The 21298-nt window shown below is 39.3% G+C and overlaps 2 protein-coding genes across 2 annotated transcripts in view; one reads left to right on the forward strand and one right to left on the reverse strand.

Annotated features, from left to right (window-relative positions):
• Nucleotides 1-137: 137 nt before the first annotated feature.
• Nucleotides 138-4784, reverse strand: PDE12 (phosphodiesterase 12). Its single transcript, XM_058031929.1, has 3 exons — nucleotides 3537-4784; nucleotides 2446-2524; nucleotides 138-1747 (listed from the first exon to the last, which is right to left on the reverse strand). Exons 1-3 carry the CDS (start codon nucleotides 4782-4784, stop codon nucleotides 1305-1307), a joined length of 1770 nt encoding a protein of 589 aa, XP_057887912.1. The 3' UTR covers nucleotides 138-1304.
• An 847-nt stretch (nucleotides 4785-5631) lies between these two features.
• The window catches only part of DNAH12 (dynein axonemal heavy chain 12), a 58271-nt gene continuing 42604 nt past the window's right edge, over nucleotides 5632-21298 (forward strand). The window contains exons 1-19 of the mRNA XM_058031926.1: nucleotides 5632-5699; nucleotides 6411-6574; nucleotides 6788-6878; nucleotides 7153-7176; nucleotides 8106-8295; nucleotides 9547-9625; nucleotides 10093-10251; nucleotides 10940-11135; nucleotides 11568-11756; nucleotides 12566-12716; nucleotides 12824-12915; nucleotides 13172-13350; nucleotides 14622-14757; nucleotides 15511-15636; nucleotides 17286-17420; nucleotides 18254-18447; nucleotides 19278-19494; nucleotides 20026-20211; nucleotides 20571-20771. Coding sequence (XP_057887909.1) covers nucleotides 6411-6574; nucleotides 6788-6878; nucleotides 7153-7176; nucleotides 8106-8295; nucleotides 9547-9625; nucleotides 10093-10251; nucleotides 10940-11135; nucleotides 11568-11756; nucleotides 12566-12716; nucleotides 12824-12915; nucleotides 13172-13350; nucleotides 14622-14757; nucleotides 15511-15636; nucleotides 17286-17420; nucleotides 18254-18447; nucleotides 19278-19494; nucleotides 20026-20211; nucleotides 20571-20771 — 2709 coding nt within the window. The 5' untranslated portion in view covers nucleotides 5632-5699. The remainder of the gene's footprint in view (nucleotides 5700-6410; nucleotides 6575-6787; nucleotides 6879-7152; nucleotides 7177-8105; nucleotides 8296-9546; nucleotides 9626-10092; nucleotides 10252-10939; nucleotides 11136-11567; nucleotides 11757-12565; nucleotides 12717-12823; nucleotides 12916-13171; nucleotides 13351-14621; nucleotides 14758-15510; nucleotides 15637-17285; nucleotides 17421-18253; nucleotides 18448-19277; nucleotides 19495-20025; nucleotides 20212-20570; nucleotides 20772-21298) is intronic.

Here is a 21298-nt window from a genome sequence, read left to right on the forward strand (position 1 = left end):
AGCACCAGAATGTAGGGCAAGGTGTGCAAGAGCAGGTGTGCAAGAGATAGTGCACACCTTTTGTCAACCCAGGCAGACTTGTTTTGCCATGGAAGACACCAGTAACTAGGAAAAAACCCAAACTGACAACAGTGATCGACAATTGATAAAGGGAGTTTTATTAGGTGAAAGAGGAAGTGAATGGTTTCCAAATGCTTTTTGTTTTCTATGGGTCAATGATGCAGGGCAAGAAGCTTGTTAAATGACTGAACCCACTAGGGTATGGATCACATTCTGTGAAGGTATGGATAAAATACACTTCCCTGCATCTGACAAAATAGGGCAAACTAGTTAGGCTATTCCTTGAAAGAAAAAATGCATGTAAAAACACTACAAATTCAGGCTGTCTTTGTATGCAAGAGAAAAACAAAATATAACCATTGTGATAAAGGTTTGCAAGTCACTTGTGTTACTTTGTAAAGATTTAGGCACAGATAAGTAATCCACATTGTTCTGTATCTCTCCCCACCTGAAAACAGATGATAGTGATAAAAATCTCCCTCCCATCCAAAGCTGCTTGTCCTAAACTCCAGTATCCTTTATTGCTGATGACTCAAACCAGAAGGAGCATATGTTCAAAGTAGATGCTGTTTCTTCATGTAGTCCAATTTCACAAGGTGTTAACATTATCCTCATTACCCATGTTATGTGGGCAGACAAATTGCTTCCAAATCAATTATAGCCTTGAATTTAACATGGTTGATTTTTGACAAGGTCTACTCACTGATAATTAAGAACATAATTTCAGAAGTTGGTAGGTACAAGTACATTGTTCATGCAACTTACTAGAAGTTGTGCCATAGTAATGGTAAGTGAAAAAGACAATTTATGAGCTTAAATTACCATTATATTAATCAAAGTGGAGTCAACTAAATCCATATAAGTTTCAGTTCTGTGTTTATTTCTGAATTAAACAGGGTTCAATTTGTAGACTGTCTTACAAATCACATTAAATTCCTTTTTTTTAAACAAAATAATTTTTAATTCTTTAAAAACACCACTAAAAAGGTATATGATAAATTTTCAAAACCCTGTCTTCAATGTATTTTTCCCATTAGCATGTAAAAAAGGGGGAAATTGTCATGCAAATATTCTGAATAGTGTGACAATACTCAGTAGAGCCATTAAACAAATGAACTCTTCATTAATCATTTTGGCCTTCCTTTTAGTAGCATACAAGTCAGGGTCTAACCTCAGTTGCCCAGCAGTACATTAAATTAAATTTCTTGTTTAAAAACCCCCAAAAGCACCATGCCAGAGCTACTCTATTTCCACTTCAAGTCACATATTAGTGCTATATGATCAGAAGGATGTGAAACACTTGGCAAAGCCTGGTGGGTTGTTATTTCTTCATGACTTGGCAATGGAATAACTTGTTCCACCTCTAGAGCGTTTCTGTCAATGAAAATGTAGTCCAGACATCCATGAAAGCCACCAACATAGTTTGTGTAAGCAGGTTCTCCACAAGCACTTAGCAGTTTGAAAGGATGGCTTAGAGACATACTGCACCTTTCTTCCTCCCCATTTGAGACCCAGTCTTCATGATCTTCAGCAATGCCACCACTGCTGATAAAACTGTAGGCTCCTGAGGAGGGTGTGCTGTTAAAATCTCCACAGAATATGACTGGGATCCTGGGGTACAAGTCACAGGCTACGTGCTGGATGTGAGCCATGGCCACAGCAACCTGGATCAGACGGATGTTCCCACCTAAGGACGTAAAACAGTATTATTTCAAATAATGCAGAACAGTACTGGAGGTGCTCACTGGGTTGCTCATTCAAGCATATATAGCTCTGAAACAGCAATCCTGAATTTTAGAATAGTTTTCATGAATTAAGAAGCCTTTTAAGTTTGTGACTATGAAAGTTTTTGAGTAACAATTTCAACTTAAACTCACCCATGCATGATCTCTGAAGCTTTAACACCCATATAGAGAAATTTTCCATTTCATGGCAACCATCCTAATAATATTCCCAAAAAGGTACAGAATCAAAAGAAAACTAACGGAGCAGAAGAAGAATCTCCCCTAACAGCTCCTGGAGCCCAATCTGGTTCCCCCCCCCTGGCAGTACTCTGGGAGAGCTCCATGTTCAACAGGTCTGGGAAACCATAAGCACACACAAAGTTCTCTCTATTTTATGGGCTGCCTTTTGGGTGAATTGTGTGTACTGTGACTTGCCTTGCTTTCAGCTGGATTCTACTGACTCCTAGGCACACTAAAAAAATAAATATATAAACAGACCTAGGAGTCTGGCATGATTTCATCTAGATAAGAAGTGAGGCAGGAAACCCTCAGTTTCAGAAGAAAAGGCTGCAAAAGAATGGTGGGAAATCTATTCTCCCAAGGTAGAGCAAAAACCTTTCCAAACCCAGTTATCCTACATGCAGGAATGTGCCAAAATTACCTTTGGGGTGCCAGTATAGGTGGGTATTTGCTACACAAAGTTTCCTGGAAGGATCAGTTGTAGACTGAAGAACTGAAACCTTTAAGAGAGAAAACAGTGTTTGTTAAGTCTTAAATAGAGAGGTTATATATTTTAAAATGTCAGCTTATGCCTCTGTGGCAATCCAGTGCAAAGAATCTGATGCTTATAACCAATAAACTCAATTTAGGAGCTGTACTGTTCAATAGTCTTCTATGTAAGAAAATTATTACCACTACATCATTTAACAAACATTCTTTTGACTGTGTCCATTTTGGCCATAGTTTTTCATAAGATATAGTTCAGGCTGTACTATTCTGAATACATTTGTATTCACTCTCTGCAACAGAACTGGAGCTAAATCTCCATTTTCAGCAATCAAATGTAGCATTCTATAATTGTTAAACTGAATAAAATTTGGAGGTGATTTCAGTTATCAAAGAAATCCCATTAGTCCTACTCAGTCCATGAGCAGGAAACTTTTACTGGTGTTTCTGCAGTTCCTGACACAGCCTTTTATCTTACACACTTGTACTTGCACACTGCTCTGTGGGCAGAGCCTCTGGCATCAGGAAGCTCACACACCTGTCCAACCTTATTTGTCTCCCTCCTGTCACTTGCTAAAGAGGCATTATAAAGCATACTCAACTAACTTAAAATTGATTTATAAGATCTAAGTTTTATAAAGTACATTCTGACATATAAGAGTAAGTTAATGAAACACTGGCTGCCAATACCACCAGCCAGGAATCACTACCTGGCCCAGAATCTCAACAGCTGTCTTCATTTTAAAGCAAAATAATATTGCCTTCTTTTACCAAATTTGGGTAATTCCATATATGCAGTTCAGTAAGATCTCAATGTTTTATTTTTGTTCCTAAGCTGATCTTCTCCTCTATTCATTACCCCAGCTAACAGAGAACAAAGTTCCATGTTTCAAACTCTTAATCCCTCATCTCCATTCTACTGCCTGAGGCTCAAGAACGCTGGTCCTGCTGCACCTAGAGACAGTGGGAGGAGAAGAAAGGAGGAAAAAAGAAGGAAAAGAGAAGGCGGCGTGTCCAAGCTGGTACCTGCAGCACAGAGGACCTCTGCAGCACCTTCTCCTGCACCAGGGGGTACTTGGCCAGCTGCTCACACAGCTCCTTGTGCAGCGGCTCTGAGAGCAGGGCTTCGCTGAAAGCGATGTCGTGCTGGCTGAGGAGGCTGAACTTGTCCCTGCGATAGAAAGTGGCGAGGCCCTCGTGCTGCTTCTCCTTAATCTTGAACAGCCCCTCCAGTCCAAAAGCATCCAGCGCCGGGGCCAAGCTGTCCACGAAGACAGATTTATCCACCTCTTGCAAGCAGATGAGATCGGCGCTGTAGCCCGCCAGCTCCTTCTTGAGCAGGTTCTGGCGGTAGTCGATCTCCAGGGCGTAGGGAGCGCAGTAGGGGTAGAGCACGGTGCGGGAGAACTCCGTTTGCGCGTACGTGTCGGCCAGGATGTTGTAGGAGACGGCGCGGACGGAGCCGTGGCCGCAAACCTTTTTGGTGTAGAGGTGCCGGGCGTCGAAGGTGCAGGCGCCGGGCCCGGCCTCCACGGGGCCGCTGCTTTCCACCTCGAGGGCCGGGCCGTAGCGCTGCTCCCCGTCCCCGGGCGTGCAGCGCAGCTTCAGCCGCAGCCCCACCAGCGCGTTGGACGGCGTGAACACGCGCTCGGCCGCCGCCGTCTCCACCCAGGCCTCCCCAGCCGCCTCCCCGCCGTCCGCGGGGCGCTGCTCGCGGAACCAGCGAAACAGGCAGTGCTGCGGAGCGGCGAACTCAGCGCTCACCTTGGGGCACACGGGGAAGCCGGCGAGGAGCGAGCGCGGCAGGCGGAGCTCGGTGAGCGCGGGCGGGTTGCGCTCCACGCGGTACCGCGCGTCCCCGATGTGGAGCACGGCGCCGTCCTGCCAGGCAGCCGCGTTCGGCACCTCCTCCGCCACCGCGGCGCCGTCGCGGGAGAACAGCCGCACGGCCGGCACCGCCGGCACCGCCGCCTCGCCCTCCGCGCCGCCCTCCGCCCGCGCCTTCTTGCTCTTCTTGCCCGCCTTGCCTTGGCCCTTAGCGGCGTTGGTGGCGATGCGCGCCAGCGCCCGCCCCAGCGGCTCCTCCTGGTCGCGCTGCATGTGCCGAGCGCTGCCGTCGGGCAGCACGAACCGCAGGCTCAGCTTAGGCTCGGACGGGACGCAGCGCACCACGGCGCGCTCCATGGCGGCGGGCGGGCGGCCGCCACCGCCGTGCGGGGGTGCGGCGGGGGAGCCGCGGAGGCTCCGGAGGGCGGAGCAGAGCCGACGCCACATGGACCCGGCGCCGCTGCGGCTTCCGCGGGGCGCGGCCGGAACCGGCGAGCGGGGCGGGGCGAGGCGAGGCTGTCTCAGCCGTCACCGCGCGCGACGGGGGCGGGGCAACGGGCGGGGCTGCCGTCAGCGCACGGGGCAAGGGGCGGGGCCGCGCGGGAGGCGGGAAGGGGGCGGGCTCGCGCCGTCGGCAGTGAGGCAGCGCCCCCTGCCGCTGCCCCGTGCCCCGCTTCGGGCCGTGCTGTCGCTCCCGTGCCGTGCTGTCGCTCCCGTGCCCGCAGCCCGTGCCCCGCCGTTAACCCGCCGGCAGGGCGTGAATCTGGCCGACCGGAGTACCAGCGGGTTCTGCTCCCTCAGCAGCAAAACCCCCTTTGCTCGGCGCAGCTTCCTGGCCTACAGACGTTCGAGGCGTGGGCGGGTCTCCCTCATAACGCCCCGATGCTAATTGCCTGTGGATAAATCCTTTAACGTCAAGAGTTTGGGTTTGTGTTCTGTTCGTGAGGAAACATTTCATGTCTGGGTTGAGACCTACGCTGAATAGTCCCTGGCAGTGAGAGCCACGCCAGGGAGGTGTCCAGGACTTTGGAAAATAGACATAAAATCCACCCCCCTCCCCCCCCCTCGCTGCTCCCTCAGACTGCGTGCGGAGCTCTGCCTACACAGACACAAATTTAGGATCTTAAAGCCTCTTTTGCCAAGTGTGGGCAGGTGGGTAGCAAATCTGTAGAGTTCATTAAAATTTCCATTTATAGTTGCACAAAAAGGAAAAGCTTAGCAACAGCCACCTGATGTATTAGGGCATTATATTTCTAATTTCTCAAGCCTTTTTGCTATGATCTGCTTGGTGCAGGCAGAGCCTGGAGCAGAGGGACTTTCTGAGTCGCTCGGATTGTCTCAACCCTGTGGAAGACTGGGACGGTAAGGTTTTTCCAAGTTTTTCTTTTTTTTCCTGTCATCACGACAGGCGCTGATATCGGCCAGGGAGAGCCCCGAGCACTCCTCACGGGCCGGGCCCCGCCCTCGGCTCCGCGGTAACCGCGCTGTTGTGCCGAGCGGGGCGGCGGCGCCGGGAGAGGTGAGGGCGGCGGGGCTGAGGGAGCCGGGAAAAGGCCGTGTCCCGGCCGGCCGTGGTTGAGTCCTTTGTGTCCTTTGGTGCATCCACCATCCCCGATTTGGTGCGGTTTTAGGATATACCACTGATTTAGGAGGTAGTTTTGTCTTTCTGCTCCCCTGTGGGAAACTGTTGAAAAGCAGTGGTGAGTTTGTGCATCGTGTTTCCAGGGGAACCCGACCATCCGTCTTTGGAATAGCCCCGCTCAGGCGATTAAGCCGCCATAGAAGAGTGATCTTTTAGTTGAAATTTGTTGGAGTTTTTTTTCTTTCTTTCTTTCTTCCTCTCTCTTTTTTCCTTCTTATGACAGGCTCTGTATGTACACACTTTCCCTTGAACTTTGCCATTTTACCATATAAACTATTGTTCTCTTTTTTGAAACAACTCATACCTAAACTGTGGAGATCCCTGAGGTGATCATTTTATGCCTTACATACATTCAACTTAATAGATGCATGTGTTAAACTCCTTTCTAGACTGGATTGGGTTATAGAATTTTGATTTTCTTATGGTTTTAGATGGAGCACTCAGATGAGGCAACTTCCAGTAAACGGACTTTGAGAACTTTGTTTCGTCCCCCTGCTTTACCTCCACCCGTCGTATCTGAAGAGACACCATCACAGAAGAAGCTGTTGGCATACCACAGAGGCAAGGAGGAGCAAAAGACCATTCATCAGATACTGTGAGTTTCATGTAATTCACGACATGTTGAAATTCAAGCGAAAGAGACATTACACATTTGATATTTGACAAATAACAGCGTTTGTTTCATATAATTAGGGTGAGATTTAGTGATAAACATGAAAAAATAGGTTGCATTGATTAAAGTGCTAGCATTATTTTCGTTGCATTATTTGTGGTTTTTCTGCACTTCTCATGCTGTGGTTTACTTTAGAATTGATCGAGCTCTTGAAGTCTATTACATTGACATGGATGAAAGAGAGGAGAGAGATGCTGCACCTCCTATCAAAAAACTGCCTTCTACTGTGAGAAAGTATTTCTTTATTAAGTATTTTCTATTTAGTTCTTTGTTATTGGGACATTTATTTTCCTTCTTAGAATATACTTCAAGATACTTGTTTTGCTCGTCAGTAGTTCATAAATGTATTTATATACTCAGGTAATCCAATTGAAATGTATGCCTGTATATCTGTAGAATAAAGTCTTTGTTTAAGAATAATATTTGCTAAATTTTATATTTCCAGTATTTTTGTTTGTATGTTCTTCATATATAACAATTTTCCCTTTCTTTTTATACAGATGGACAATGAAAGCCAACTAAGGGTGAGTTAAATTCTTTCATTTGCTTTTTTTGGCATAGAAGAGTGAATGGCCCCTATTAAGAGAAGTTGAGTATGCTATGCAGAATTATTGTTATTAAACAAGAAGAAGTAATCTTGGTGAGGGAAGATTGAATAGGAGCAAAATAGGAATCTTGTCTTGTAGTCCTGTAGAGGGAAAGTATTTTTGTGTTTTAGAAAGAGAATCTATCAATAATAATTTAACCTTAGTTAAAGGTCATTATTTAGGAAAAAAAACCTAACAGGCTTCAGGATTTTTTCAGTTGAGGTCATAGATTATACCTTAGCCTGTACAAAAAGGAGTTTTTGACATCATTCCCTTAATTTGAAGAACACGTGCTAAACTTCAAATTTGTGTATGGCTTTTAAAGTAAGACCTCATCTCTGGAGCCAGCTCAAATTAGTATTGAAATATTTATATTAAGTAGCCTAAGGTAACACCAGTTTAGCCTAGCTGTTGTTAGGCAAACTCATTCTGTAGAGATTTTATACAAAACTGTCAGTCAAAAGCAGGAATACCTATTTCTTTGGCTAAGACCCACTCCTGTTATGGAGGATGTTTTCCACAATTTTTGCCAGATAAATGTTTGTCCAAAGAACAATAACCTTAACCTTGAACTATCTTATTGTTAGTCACAAACTTCAGCAGGGGACCAAGGATAATGCCATCCCGACAAGTACAATATTTTATATTTAAACATTAAGACAAAGAGACCATGCTACCAACCACAAAGCAGTTTTTAGGGTATTAGTCAGTGAATACTGAAAAGATTAGATTAAATACCCTACCTTTAAGGAAATTAAGAAATTTTGAAATGAAGAAATTATGAATAAAAAGAGACTTTTGCCAAGCCTAACCTAAAAATACGTACATAGGTAATTATTAGGCCTCTGAATATCTTGTCCTTGCAGGCAGAATACTTCTTTTTGAAGAATTGTGTGCAGAGTAATCCAATGGTTCCCATCCAGCAGCAGTGGCTGAGGTCCATGCTTGCCATGGTGCCACAGTCACTTATGAAGGGCAAAGAAAGAGAGCTGCTCACTGAAGACCTTTTAAAGGAGGTAGTAAGGGATTATGAAAAAAGCATGCAGAGATGTCTGTGTAAGTACCACAGATTGTTGAGCACCTACATTAATGTTAGTATATATATTATACACTCCATATTCTCATGCTTAAAATAACTTTTCTGGTTTGTTCTTTCAGCCAGGCAGGGTGTTTGTAATCAACTACTGATTTAGCTTTTCCTGCTTATCAAATGTGTGTTGGCCGTAATATTTAAGGCAAAACATGCTTATTTTATTTGAAACAGTAAAAAGTTAACCAGCTGAAATTGCAGTTCAAGCAAAGACAGCTGCAGAGCTCATGTCAAAAAGGTTGATTGCTGATGAAGTTATTTCATTATGTCTTTAACCCATTGAGTGAATTTGAAGCACGAATGTATTGCTCTTTACTGTTAAAGAAAAGAGAAACTTACTGCACTAGTCATTCTTTCTACCTCTTCAGGAACAGCAGCTTTTTAAAACTTTTTATTCACAAATGCATTCATGAGTTTCCCGATGGTGCTTTTGTTGCAGGAGCAAGCTCACAATAAAAATCTGCAAAGATAATTTCTGTTTTCAGATATTACTCATACAGGTCACTTCAATTTTAAAACCTTTTAAAAAGAGTCATGAACTGGAGTTTTGAAAGTGTTTTCCCTTGAAATCATGTATTAATTTATTTACATTTGTAGTAGCTGGAATCTGAAATTGGGCTCAGTTTTGTTGATGTTTTAGTAAACGGCTGATCTTTTTAAAAATGTAGATTAAAAAATAAACAATTTAACATTGGACTAACTTCTTTGTAATGTCATCAGTGGCATAATTATAGTACCTCACTGTAATTATGTAACAAAGTTGCCATAAATTCTTGCAATTATAGAATATATCAAGTTGGAAGGGGTCCGTAAGGATTAGAGTCCAGCTCCTTGCAGGGCTCTCTAAAACTCAGCCGTACAACTGCGAGCACTGTCCAGGTGCTCCTTGCCCTCTGTGCCATGAGCAGCTCCCTGAGGAGCCTGTTGCTCTCACTGACCATCCCCTCAGCAAAGAAACTGCAGAAGTATTCAATTATTTAAGCACACACCTATCTGAAAACCTTCAGGAGCAGGAGCCAGAATTGGAGTTGAGGCACCCAAATCTGTATAAAAATTCAGCAGAAGCTGTTGATTTTCAGTTACCTTTGAGAGAGCGTGTTTTGCAGACTAGGGTGAGACAATTACTTTTTCCTCCTACTATGTGCTTGGTTCAGGGAAGTTCAGTGACTCTTGAATATGGCCACATTTTCATCTAATGTTCATGTATTTTTTTTTAGTGAGAAGAGCTCTTGTTAAACCAGACATAAAAGGACTTGATAAGTTGGAAGAGGAGGCACCTTTGCCTTCATTACCTCTGTGAGTGGATTAAGTTAGTAAATAACTCCCTGGCAAAAGACACTGAGTTACATGGGGGACATTCTTGTTGAGCTGTGTGGACAGAGTTATGGTGCAAGATTAATTCTGTAGTCCCTTACTGGGACATTTTTAAATCTCTGCAGAGGATCTTGCATTAGAACATCTCTTATCTGAATGCTCTACAGAGTTTTAGCACTGACAGTGTTTTATTACTGTTAGAGTTACATAGAGCAGCATCTGAAAATACCATGGAGGACAGAGCATGTTTTATCAGCCAGAGTATCTGTATGACTTCCACTGCATGGTAGTGAGGACATGTGTGTGGCGTTAATTAACTATTCATGCTAGAGAATAATCTTTTGAATACTATCTTTTATGCATCAGTACTTTATTCAAGTAGTGCTTGAGCTCTTAATTTTTGTTTGTTTATTTGTTTTGGTTGCTTTTTAATGCTTTTTCTCTTTTAGAGGCCTGGATTTTTCTAGTACGTGGCGTAACAGTTACATCAAAGCGAAAAACCAAATAAATTCCACCTTACGAATTCTTCACCCCACAATGCAAGCACTACTGGATTTTGGTTATACAGCATTCTTTAACTTTCTTGTAGTGGATTTCTCTAGTTGCAGGTAAAGTCTGTTCTGCTGAAATATTGACCCATATAGGTTTTTGAAGCTGGCAAAGATGAGCTTGTTCAGTTCTGTTATTTATCGTAGAACATTGCTTTGATGCACCATTTTAATGTACTGTGATTAAGTTACTCTGTGTTATGACATGTGACTTTTTTTCTCTCTGTTATGTATTTTATTGTTATTCAAGTTGTTGGCAATATCAGACCTTTTGATTTGTATTTTGCCTTTAATTTTGTAAAGTTCTCCCCGTTGTTCACTTATTCTTAATGCTTAATTTCCATGGAAATCTGTTGAAGTAGTATTTGAAAAATCAGTTTCTAGTAGTATTATCATCATAGAAAATTCTATGCTAACCTTGAAGATCAGACTTCTTGCTGGTTTTCAGAAGTTGAATTTTCTGTTTGATCTTGGAACTTTAAATTTTCATAGTTTTCAGAAAGATAATTTTCAAAGTATTTTTCCTCATTATTTTTTCTGGTAATTGTTCTGCAAATCCTGGAGTTTGAGGCAGGCCTTTTCTTTACTTCTAGTCTACTGAAGCAATGTGTAAATTCCCACTGTGCTTCCTGCTAAAGAAAAATTTTGTAATATAGGTTTGTAATACAAAAGTCTGTATTGGTACCTTACTCCATGTTTGGTTTGTTTAAATTTTGTTTATAAAGTTGGCTGTAACTTTCTTTTCTAGATTGAGAGGACCAATTGACTGTAGATCTTTAAAGACTGATGCATCCCTAAGCTGTTCCAAAGCAGAAGACAAGATAACGACTACGTGGTACCAAAGGGTTCTTGGTCTCTTCAGTCAGCCAGAATCCCTCAATGGTGTAAAGCTGGATCACCTTGACTCTTTTTATAACTGTGTGGCTGTGCTTATGTCTAATCAGGTAAATGTCTTTCCTCCCATGATAAACATTACTTACTTTGTAGAAAAATAATGGAACAATAGTCTAATCAAAGGAAAATGCTTTCAAGATATTCTGTTTCTACATGCATGTATTAATAATATACTTACTTTTGCAGCAGAAATAGATGCATGGACTTTACTGAAATGCTTACTTGTTCATTAGCTTTTATCATTTAAGGGTTGGGACTAATAACCACTAGAAAAATTAGAACTGATTTCTAATTAGAATTATTAGAAAAAATAATAGAACTGATTTCTACTTAGAATTATTAGAAAAATTCACACTGCTTCAGTTATCAATAAATCAGGCCAGAAGTGCTAAAATTAGTGGAAATCCTGGCTTAATGGATGAGTGGAAAATGGGTTGAGCCCTTTATATGTCAACTAATAGGTGATCTTCATTATTGCCTAGCTGAAAGAATTACTGCAAAGAACAACTGAAGTTTTTGTGAAACTTTTTGATCTTGAAGACAGAAGACGTCTGCCTATATTTAAAGTGGACTTGACTCTTGAAGAAAATAGAATGGAGTTTTATCCAAGCTTACAAGAGTTAGAAGAAGCAATTCTGTTTGTAGTAGAATGTATAGGACAGACTCTCCAGGTGTGCTTTTGTTTTTATTTAGTTATGTAATTGTTAAGATGTTCAGTCTGTGAAAATACTTGTGATTTAGGAGTCTGACTACCCTGGCAATGGGATCAGAATGCAACTTTTATTTATTTTCCACAATGATTCTACAGGTCACATAATGAATCTTGATGCCCAGTGGCACTCCAGGCTCTGAAGTAATTTTGTAATTCCTTGTTTATAAAAACTTGGTGCACCTGCTATTGATTGTTTTAGTCTGCTCTTTGGGTCTGCAGTTACAATAACATCTTTATTATATGTGTGCTGATTTACAATAATTTTTTATTAAAGTTAAGATCTCCAGGGAAACACAAGGAAAATTAGAGTTGATACTGCTTTTCTTTCTAAGAAAAAGAAAATACTCAAATCCCTAAAAACTATTATATGCAACATCAAAGGATTGATGTCTTGGGAACCTGTCTGTGGTTCCAGGGAAGAGAGCCTTTCTGGGGGCATTAGGTATAAAGTGAGTATGGGTCACTAGTCACATGTGGTGGTACTTTCAGAGAAGTGTTTTGGGGTTGGTTTTCTGTATTTGCATATATTAAATAATATCATTTAATGCAAGGTTGGATAATTTTTTGTTTTCCTTTACATGTTTCATATTCAACTCTGCTTCAGCAAAAGTCATTCTACATGTGTATAAAGCATGTGAACTTGGTCATGGTTAGGGTGTCATACTTTTGGGATCGTGTCTTCTTGCAGATTGCAACTTACTTTTAAAGTATATATATCCTTGTGCTGCATTTTAATATTTAAATAATCAGCTCTTGCACTGCTCTTAGAACTTCCAAAAGGTAGATGCTTGGCTAATGGGTGGCAGTGAAACTGTGGATGCTGAGCTTCCTGCTCACATCGTCCAATGGGCCAAATCCACTCTGGGAGAATCTATCAGAGACAACTTAGAAGGCCCAAAGCAACATTTTAAAGGCTATGGTAAGTGATAGAAGAGTGTATAAATAGCTGTGTCACTTCTTTGTAATAGGTAGCTTGCTGTATGGCATATGCATTAGTAATATAAATGTGTTGTAATTGAATTGTAGTTGAAAATTATGGCTGGCTTGTAGATGGAACTGCAGAGGAACGGATAAACACATTTATGGCAGAGCAACCCAGTTTTGATGAATACACTTCTGTAAGTTTTAATTCTACACTTCATTTATAATTTTTACTATAAATACAGCAATAATGAGAAGGTAGCAGAGGGTAACAGGCTCTTAGCCTTTAGCTAAAAATATATGGACTACCTACAATGTAGCTTATTTTTTCCCTAAAAATTTATGGTAAATAGAAGAAAGCATTACTTCTTTTCTTCAGTATCTAATACTTACTCATGTAGCCAAGTATTTAAACAACAGCTCTGAAGTGTAAAGTCTGATGTTTTTCTGAAGTTCATAGATGAATTTTTCACCCTCAAGAAGGAAATCATGAGTTTGCCAGAGGTGATTTATTTCCCTATGGTCTGTTTGAATTGTGAGGATTTAAAGCAAGGTTTGGCTAATTGTGCAAATAACTTCGCAAAAATGCTAATGGACAAAATATTTGCAGATTACAGAGAGGAAAATGAAAGGTAAGTAGAATTTTTCTGCTTGTGAATGGTCTATGTGTTAAATGCATAAACAGAAACATGTAGTAGAAATGCAAATATACCATACTTCATTTGCTGAAGGTTCTTGGCTAACTAATGATCTTATTCAGTTTGCACGGGCTGTTGTATTTCTTCTGCTGTGTTAGTCTCAAAAAAAGGTAGGAGAACATATTAGTATGGACTTGGGTAATGGAGGAGCTAAAAGAACAAAGATCTAAGATCAAAGATCCAAGAACTTTATTACTGTTCTGGATTTATGTGTGAATTACAGTATTAACTGCACTGTCAAAGTTAGACTCTCTTATTACCTGATTGATACCTCAGCAGGGCTTTTCTCAGCCATTCTTCCCCATTTGTATTTGTGCTGGTGTGCATCCTGGGTGCAGAATCTGGCATTTCAGCTCATTGGCTTCCATCCCCTTAATCACAGTCAAATGTTTAATTCTGCAAAGTGTCCCATCCTTCAAGGGAGCCAGCAGCACCTCACAGCTGTATGATGAGCAAACTTGCTGGTGGTGCATCCAACTCTTGCATCAAAATCAGTGATAAAAACATTGAACAGAACTGGCCCAGAAGTGAATCCTGAGGAACACTGCTGGTAACAGTTGCCAGCCATTTGCTACAACACTTTGAGCTCTGCACTTCACCAGTTTTCACCCAGCACACCATGAACACACTCATCCCACACTTGGACAACTTTTCTAGAAGGATTCTGTGAAGGACAGTATCAAAAGCCTTATTAAAACTCAGAAAAATTATATCCAACACCTCCCCTTTATCTTCTATATGGGTGACCTTACAGGATATCAGTTTGGTTAAACAGGAGGTTAATTTGCAGGTATGGATTAAGTCATGGGGAAACTCTTACTACATTTTTTAGTTAAAATGAAAAATTATGGCCAAGTTTTATAGTGATTCCACTTTACCAAAGTGAGACACTATTTACTAGGAAAGTGTTTGTGTGTACACTAATGATAGTTTGCTGAAGTTCTTTTAGTTACAACAGGTTACTAAAGCATTTATTTCAGAAGAATATACCAAAATCCAAACAAAGCAGTTACTGCAAGTCAGAAACCAGAATTTGTCTTGACTGACTTGGTCATATTCCCCTTCTAGTTTCATAAATAATGGAATTTGTCAGGGGAGAATACTTAAAGAAGTAATTTGAATTTTTAATTGCATTAAAGCTGAGCTTGAAACCAGTCAAACTAGCATCTTAAAATATTGATATTTTATGTAAAATAAACCTATAGGATAATCACTGAATGTGAAGCCATTAAGGAATGTGCATTAAAAATTCCTGAGTCAACAGAAGATATGGTAGAAATGATGGAACACATGAAGGAAGTCAAAACCAAAGATTTTCAGGACCTGGTGCGAAGGAGTAAGGTAAAAGACTATCCTTTAATTTTTGATCTTTTATTAGACATGCTGACCTACACAAATAATTAATTCCAGAGGGCAGACTTTTTACTGCCTGTGTGAGTAAACTCAGTGTTACTTCAGACAGAAGTGGGAAGTCCAGCTTATTCTTTGCCATATGCATTTGCTTCTCTTCCCATTCCCATGTGTTCTGCAAGTCTACGAGGAAATGCAGCTTCTAAAAAATCAGTCCATTTTTTTTTTGTACTTGGAGACTTACTTCAAGACTGCTTAAAAATCTTTGTGAAAATGTAATAGACAGTATAAAGAACATTTTATGTGTAAAAACAGTCAACAGACTTTGAACATACAAGAAACAATTTACTCTTTGAGCAGAATATAGGTGATGTTACATTAGGAGTAGTTTGTGAATGTGTGTGTGAATATGTGTCAGATTTTCTGATAGTAATAGGTCTATATATATGTTTATATCTGCAGAAATTACATTTAGTATATTCTTAATAACATTAGAAGTTCTGCATATAGATTTACAGAATACAGGAGTCATATTTAGCGAAACAAGCTCATGATCAGGGCAGGGATTTGAAAAATGTTACACATATATTTTGAATGTTAATATTCAATTGGCTGAAGGAGCTCTGAATTCTGAAAAGTTCATGAAATGTAGATTTTTATTTTGTCTTTATAGATAATATAATCATGTCCTATATTTTAAACAGATCTATCATACCTAAAGTTTTGTGAAATCTCTCTTTGTAGGAGAGCTGTCGGCAAATGAGTTACTTGATAGATGTTTATCCATTTACTGAGGAGGACATGGAACTCAATAAAACAGCCATATCTTGGCCAAAGAAGATTAACCGCATTTTTAAAGAGCATGATACTGTAAGAGCATTTCCTTAGTTTATGGTATATTTTGGCTTCTTAGACTTCTCACTTTACTTGAGCTAGTATTTGCTCAGCAGGCTAAATGTACATACACATGTAACATGAACCCTACTAATTTAGACATGCATGAATAACATATTTCCAGATTTTTGTAACAAAAGCAGGCTTTTTGTGGCTAAATTTTGAAACTGTCACTGTAACTTAAGAGCTTCAGCAAATCTGATTATCCTAATATGCTTGTGGTCAGTACTAGGTAAGATATAGGTTAGATGAAAGTTCACTACACTGTAGTTGAAATGTAACTGAAAATGTAACTGTCAGGCCCTTAATAAGACTGAGTGTCTGAAGAGAAAGTCATTTAGTTAAAATGGTATTTTGTACTGTCAAAAAAAGAACAGAGGGAACAATGTTTTCTAGCAATAGTTAATAGAAAATATGCAGCATCTCATTTTTTCTGTGTGACTGTAGATTACTTTTCTTCCACCACCTGTATTCATCTTGCTTAGCATGCTTTGTCTCTGTCTATGGCACAGTAAATCAAGCCTTTTATTGTTCTTTTGCCTCTGTAGTAATTTAGCATAGATTTGATAATATCTTCTGAAATTTTTAAAGAATTAATAATTAACATTTTTAAAAATCAGTATCTTTTAAATATTACAAATAAGGATTTATCCTTTAATAATTTTTGTCCAAGGGTATTAATTATGCCTCTGACTGAAAAGATACCCAGCTTGGGAGACTGCTATGTCTATAAAATACTTGGTTTGCATGTTATCCCCATGCAAGCAAATTATTCTTTTAATCCCCCCAAAAAATCAGTAAAATTAATTTTCTACTTCTACACAGAGAATCCATGATACTTGTTCTAACTCCTTTTAATGAAAATGGTAGCACAGAGTGAATATCACTACTTAGTGAGAATCCCTCAGCAGTGGGAGCCTGTAGCTGGCTGTAAGTGACTTGCATTGTGCTAGAGGTTGAGGACAAGAAAAGTTTCACATCAAGTTTTAATGGGTCTGTATATTTGCATTGTATACTTTCAGATATGAGTCTGTTCTTATTCTAGTGCAAAATGAAAAGAGTGGCTCCTCCTTTGGTGGAATTCTGTTTGTCTGCTTCACAAATTTTGCATGGTAGTAGGTGTCCTTGTCTTAGGAAATCTCCTCTCTCTTTGTTGATTTTTTGTTTGCTACCCTGAAACAAAGCCTTGAGTGTGCAGACCCAGTGCTTTAAGGTGGTCTTATGTTCTAGAATTTCTGGCTTTTACAGCCACAGGTACATGGCTGTGTACAACTTTCAACAACTGTAGATGTCCTTTTTGGCAGTAAAATACTGAATCCCAAAATGTAGAATATCTATTTGTTTCTGCAATGCTTTATTTTCTGTCTCCTGATTCCTGAAGGAGGCCTTTGAGGCAATCCTAACTGCTATGATTTTTGAGATGAGGCTTCCATGCTAGCATACAGAGGTTGCACACGCTGAAGTGGGACATAGGAAAAAAAAATCAGCTGTTGCAAGGATGATAATTTGTCTGTACTGTTAGTTTTCTGTCTGTTTGCATTAAATGTTTAGATGGTAGTATGTACAGTAATTATTGAAAGGACTTAAAATCACCTTTGTCATGAAAAAAATAAATTCTTTTGTAGCTGATCCAACAGGCTAAAGCTGAACGAGAACAGGAATTGCAACAGAAATGTGAGATCCTGCATGGTGAATTAGACAAGGTTTATAAATCTGTGTCAGAATTAGAAGAATACTCAGAACTGGATCGCATGCAGCAGGTTTGACTAATAACATAAAATTGGTATAAATGTTTCATGTGTTTAATACCCAGGGATCATGGAAAAAATTGTAATTAAAAGTAATCAGTGTAACAAATGGGAACTAAAGCATTTATTATCCTCTTGCCACAGGTACCAAGCTCAGTCCCCCTCCCATTTTTGTTTACCATTGGCATTTACCATTTTGTTTAGAGGAACGTTTGCTACAAAGCTAGAATTAGCTGATAGGCACCAATAATACAAGTTCAGAAAGAGTGTGTGCACCCACAAAAATAATTTATTCATTTTCCCTCTTCACCACCAATCAGTTAATGCAAAAACAGCACAGGTACCAATTTGATACTTTCTTCCTACAAACCTCAAAACTTAATTGTTATGCTAGTGAAGAGCAGACCACTGGCTCCAAAGTTTCATGAATTTCTAGCAGTATTTTTTAATTTTCAGAGCATGTCTTGTGCTTTAATTGGAGGATATTGCATAGTAAGAAATATTGGCCTTTTAAAAAACAAAGCACAAAACAGAAATCCTAAGCTAATAAATCCCAGTTACCAATATGATATGCCACGTACATAAAAAATGGTGTGCCTGCCTCCTGGAGCAGTAAGTTTTAAAATTACCACACATTTTGAAAATACTCTAAAATTCAGTCATGAGAACCAATTTTATTTTTCATAATGTTCCTCTGGTTTCTTCACAGTTTATGTACTCATCAATAAGCAGACAAGCTTTTAAATCTTTTTTCTAAAATTTTAACGTGAAAGCTTATATTTTGATATAAGCTGTTCAGAGCACAATTTGGTTATTTCTCAAGAGATACTATGATTTGATTTCAGTATGTGACTGACGTGAGGACTTTACAGAAAGCAATACAGGACACTGATGAAACAGTAGCTGCTCTTAATAAAGAAGAGATTCTGCTTGGATGGAAACCAAGTGAATTCCCTCTCCTCAACAACTTAAGAGCTGACATAGAACCATACCAGAGACTTTTTAATGTTATACTGAAATGGCAGCGAACAGAAAGAAGGTAATTCACCACTAAATGCTCTAAGAGGGAGAGTGAGAAAAATGCTTATCCTGGTCTCATTTGTGTCAGATGTAGAATATGGATTTGTTTTCTTGTCAACATGTTATTAGTAAGCAAAGTAAAAGGGTAATATATATATCAGACTTGCTATTTTTAATTCAGCTAAAAAAAAGTTGATTTGTTTTTATTTTTAAAATGTAATCATGGAATCATAGAATCATTAGACTTCCTAATCTGGAAGGGACCCACAAAGATTATGAAGTCCAAGTCCTGGAATTGCACAGGACAGCCCTAAGAATCACACACGTGAGCTCAGCTAGAGAGCTCATCAGCTGCATGTAACCTAAACTGGTTTTAACCTAGCAGCTGTCCAAAATGGTGGGTTCAAATGAGTATGTTGCTGTTTGGTGGTTACATCCTACCACAAAACTGAACTCTGTGTATAAAAGGGAGTTTGTTTATTATTTCATGCATTCTTTAGAGGTTATAATGTGCTATGGCTGAAAGTGTGGGGTGTTTGAAAATACAAGACCTAGTGTATTTTTAAATGGTATATGTCAATCTCTCTCTGGAGTTTAACTTAAATATTTGTCCATTCATGCAGTTACTCAGTTTCAGTATGTGTCTGACTTAAGAGAACTACACAAATACACAGAAGAATGTGGTTGAGCCACTTTTAGCTGGGCTTTAGAATTTTCCAAAGAATAACAATAATATGGAAGAAGAGCTTTGCTTTAATTTAAATAGCTATTCATGTGTTGCAAAACAAAGTGATAATTATTTGTGGGCTACATTTGTTACTCTGTTTTGTAACCTTGTTTTTTTCTCAGATGGATGGATGGGAACTTTTTGGAGCTGAATGGGGAAAGCATGGAGATTGAGGTTGATGAATTTTATAGAGAGATGTACAAACTGTTTAGACTCTTCCAACAAAAGCAGAAGAAAGCGGCAACGGAGAAGAAGAAGGCAGCACGATACACAGGTCTGATGGGCAATCCAACTCTTACAATGTGCTCTTCAGTTCTGGAGCAGATTAAAGAATTTAAGGTAAGAAAACATGAGCAATATTAATATCTGATACTGAGGGACAAATGCTAAATTCAGGGCTTAGTACATGTGGATGATGATGAGTCAGTGATAGAGTGAGGCTGTTCTGAATCCCCATTTCCAGATTGTACTGTCTCGTTCATTTTAATAAAATTGGATTTTAAAATTTATTTAATAGTTTCTGGAATTGCAACGAGAGCACACATATAGGAGAAAAGTCACTTGTGGATGCAGAAAAACATTTAAGGATGTAGTTGGGAATTTTGAAATGGAACTGTGTTATGTTAGTTTTTCAGTGATGTTAAATTTTGCTTCTATTATGCTTAATAGTTTTTTTATATTTCTTCTTCAGTAGTTGATATAATTATTTAGAAATTGAATGGAAAACCAAGTGCAGCCATCTGCACTTTTTGGAAAAGATTTTCTTGTCTTCAGCTGCTGTAGCAGAATTTTAATGCACACAAAAGATTAAAAAATTAAGAAATAATGTAAATGGCAATATTTACCTTATAAATGTTTCTTCTGAATTAGGAGTATATTCCCACTGTGGTTGTCTTTTGTAACCCTGGCATGAGAGAACGTCACTGGAAGCAGATGTCAGACATAGCAGGATTTGATATAACACCTGATGCTGGAACTACCCTGAGAAAAGTTTTAAAGCAGAAGCTCTCTGCTTACTTGGACCAGTTTACAGTAATAAGTGTAAGCGCAAGCAAGGTAAGCACAGAGATTTGTTAGTGACAAATGTGCCATCAGGTCTCTTATTGAATACTTTTATGACTTACTAGCATTATTTGTCTCTGCCATTATGCAGCAGAGGAGATTTGGTGAGACTTTGGGCCATTATATATTAATAATGAGTGTAAGAATTTGTATCTCATCATCATCAGTATTTCCCAAGTGTGCTGCTTTCTGTGCGCCAGAAAAGAATATACTGAGGAAAAATAATAACAAATAGTTAATTTGTGCTGCTAGAGCAAAATAGTTTATTCAGCTAGATATGCTTATATATTGAATTAGAGAGTTGGACAAAAAATAATTCAGTGACTAGACCAAGCTATTTCCTTTTTAAATAGGAATTTTCCTTGGAAAAAGCAATGTTTACCATGAAGGAAACCTGGGATTCAATTTCCTTCACCACAAATGTGTATCGTGAGACTGGTATTCATATTCTGTCTTCAGTGGATGATATTCAGACTCTTCTTGATGATCAGATTATGAAAACTCAGACAATGAGAGGATCACCTTTCATTAAACCGTTTGAGACTGAAATAAAGGTACAATGAGTACTTTTTCAACCATTTTTGTTTGTAAGATAACTGTAGTGCAATAGTATACTGATTGTATTACAACTTTATCATTTGAATTGTTAACAAAATGTTTTCATTGATTTTTCAGCCAGAATCTTTTAAATCATAAGTATGAGTCATACTTATTACTGTTTTGGAATTCTCTCTTCCATTCAGATTCAAGTGTAACCAAGAGAACGTGATAATTTTTCCTCATATTTTGCAAAATCACTATTTCCATTTGCCTTGCTTCTTAATAACTGGAAATAATGTATCTATTATTGCTAATAAGAACATTTATTTATTTATTGAGTTTTGGACTCAAATTTTGAATTACAATGTTTTCCTCAGGGAAAAGGAAGTTCTTGATGGCTGGGAGAGTGTTTTTAAATCAGGCCTCAGAGCAATGATGGCAGTGCTTTACACTTGCTTTTGAATTTCAGGGCTACAGTAGTCTTTGTGGTGCTAACACCATGGCTCTTGACAGGAGAGAAGCTGGTGGAATTGCTTTGCAG

This window comes from Melospiza georgiana, chromosome 11, assembly GCF_028018845.1.
Source record: "Melospiza georgiana isolate bMelGeo1 chromosome 11, bMelGeo1.pri, whole genome shotgun sequence".
NCBI classification, from domain to species: domain Eukaryota; kingdom Metazoa; phylum Chordata; class Aves; order Passeriformes; family Passerellidae; genus Melospiza; species Melospiza georgiana.

What these genes read in the sequence shown, in the direction of transcription:
- PDE12 (XM_058031929.1), bottom strand. Translation starts at nt 4,784, where the DNA reads ATGTGGCGTCGGCTCTGCTCCGCCCTCCGGAGCCTCCGCGGCTCCCCC. An exon ending in AGAGGTCCTCTGTGCTGCAG is followed by an intron (nt 2,525 to 3,536) that starts GTACCAGCTTGG and finishes TCTCTCTTAAAG; the next exon opens with GTTTCAGTTCTTCAGTCTAC. An exon ending in CCTATACTGGCACCCCAAAG is followed by an intron (nt 1,748 to 2,445) that starts GTAATTTTGGCA and finishes TTACGTCCTTAG; the next exon opens with GTGGGAACATCCGTCTGATC.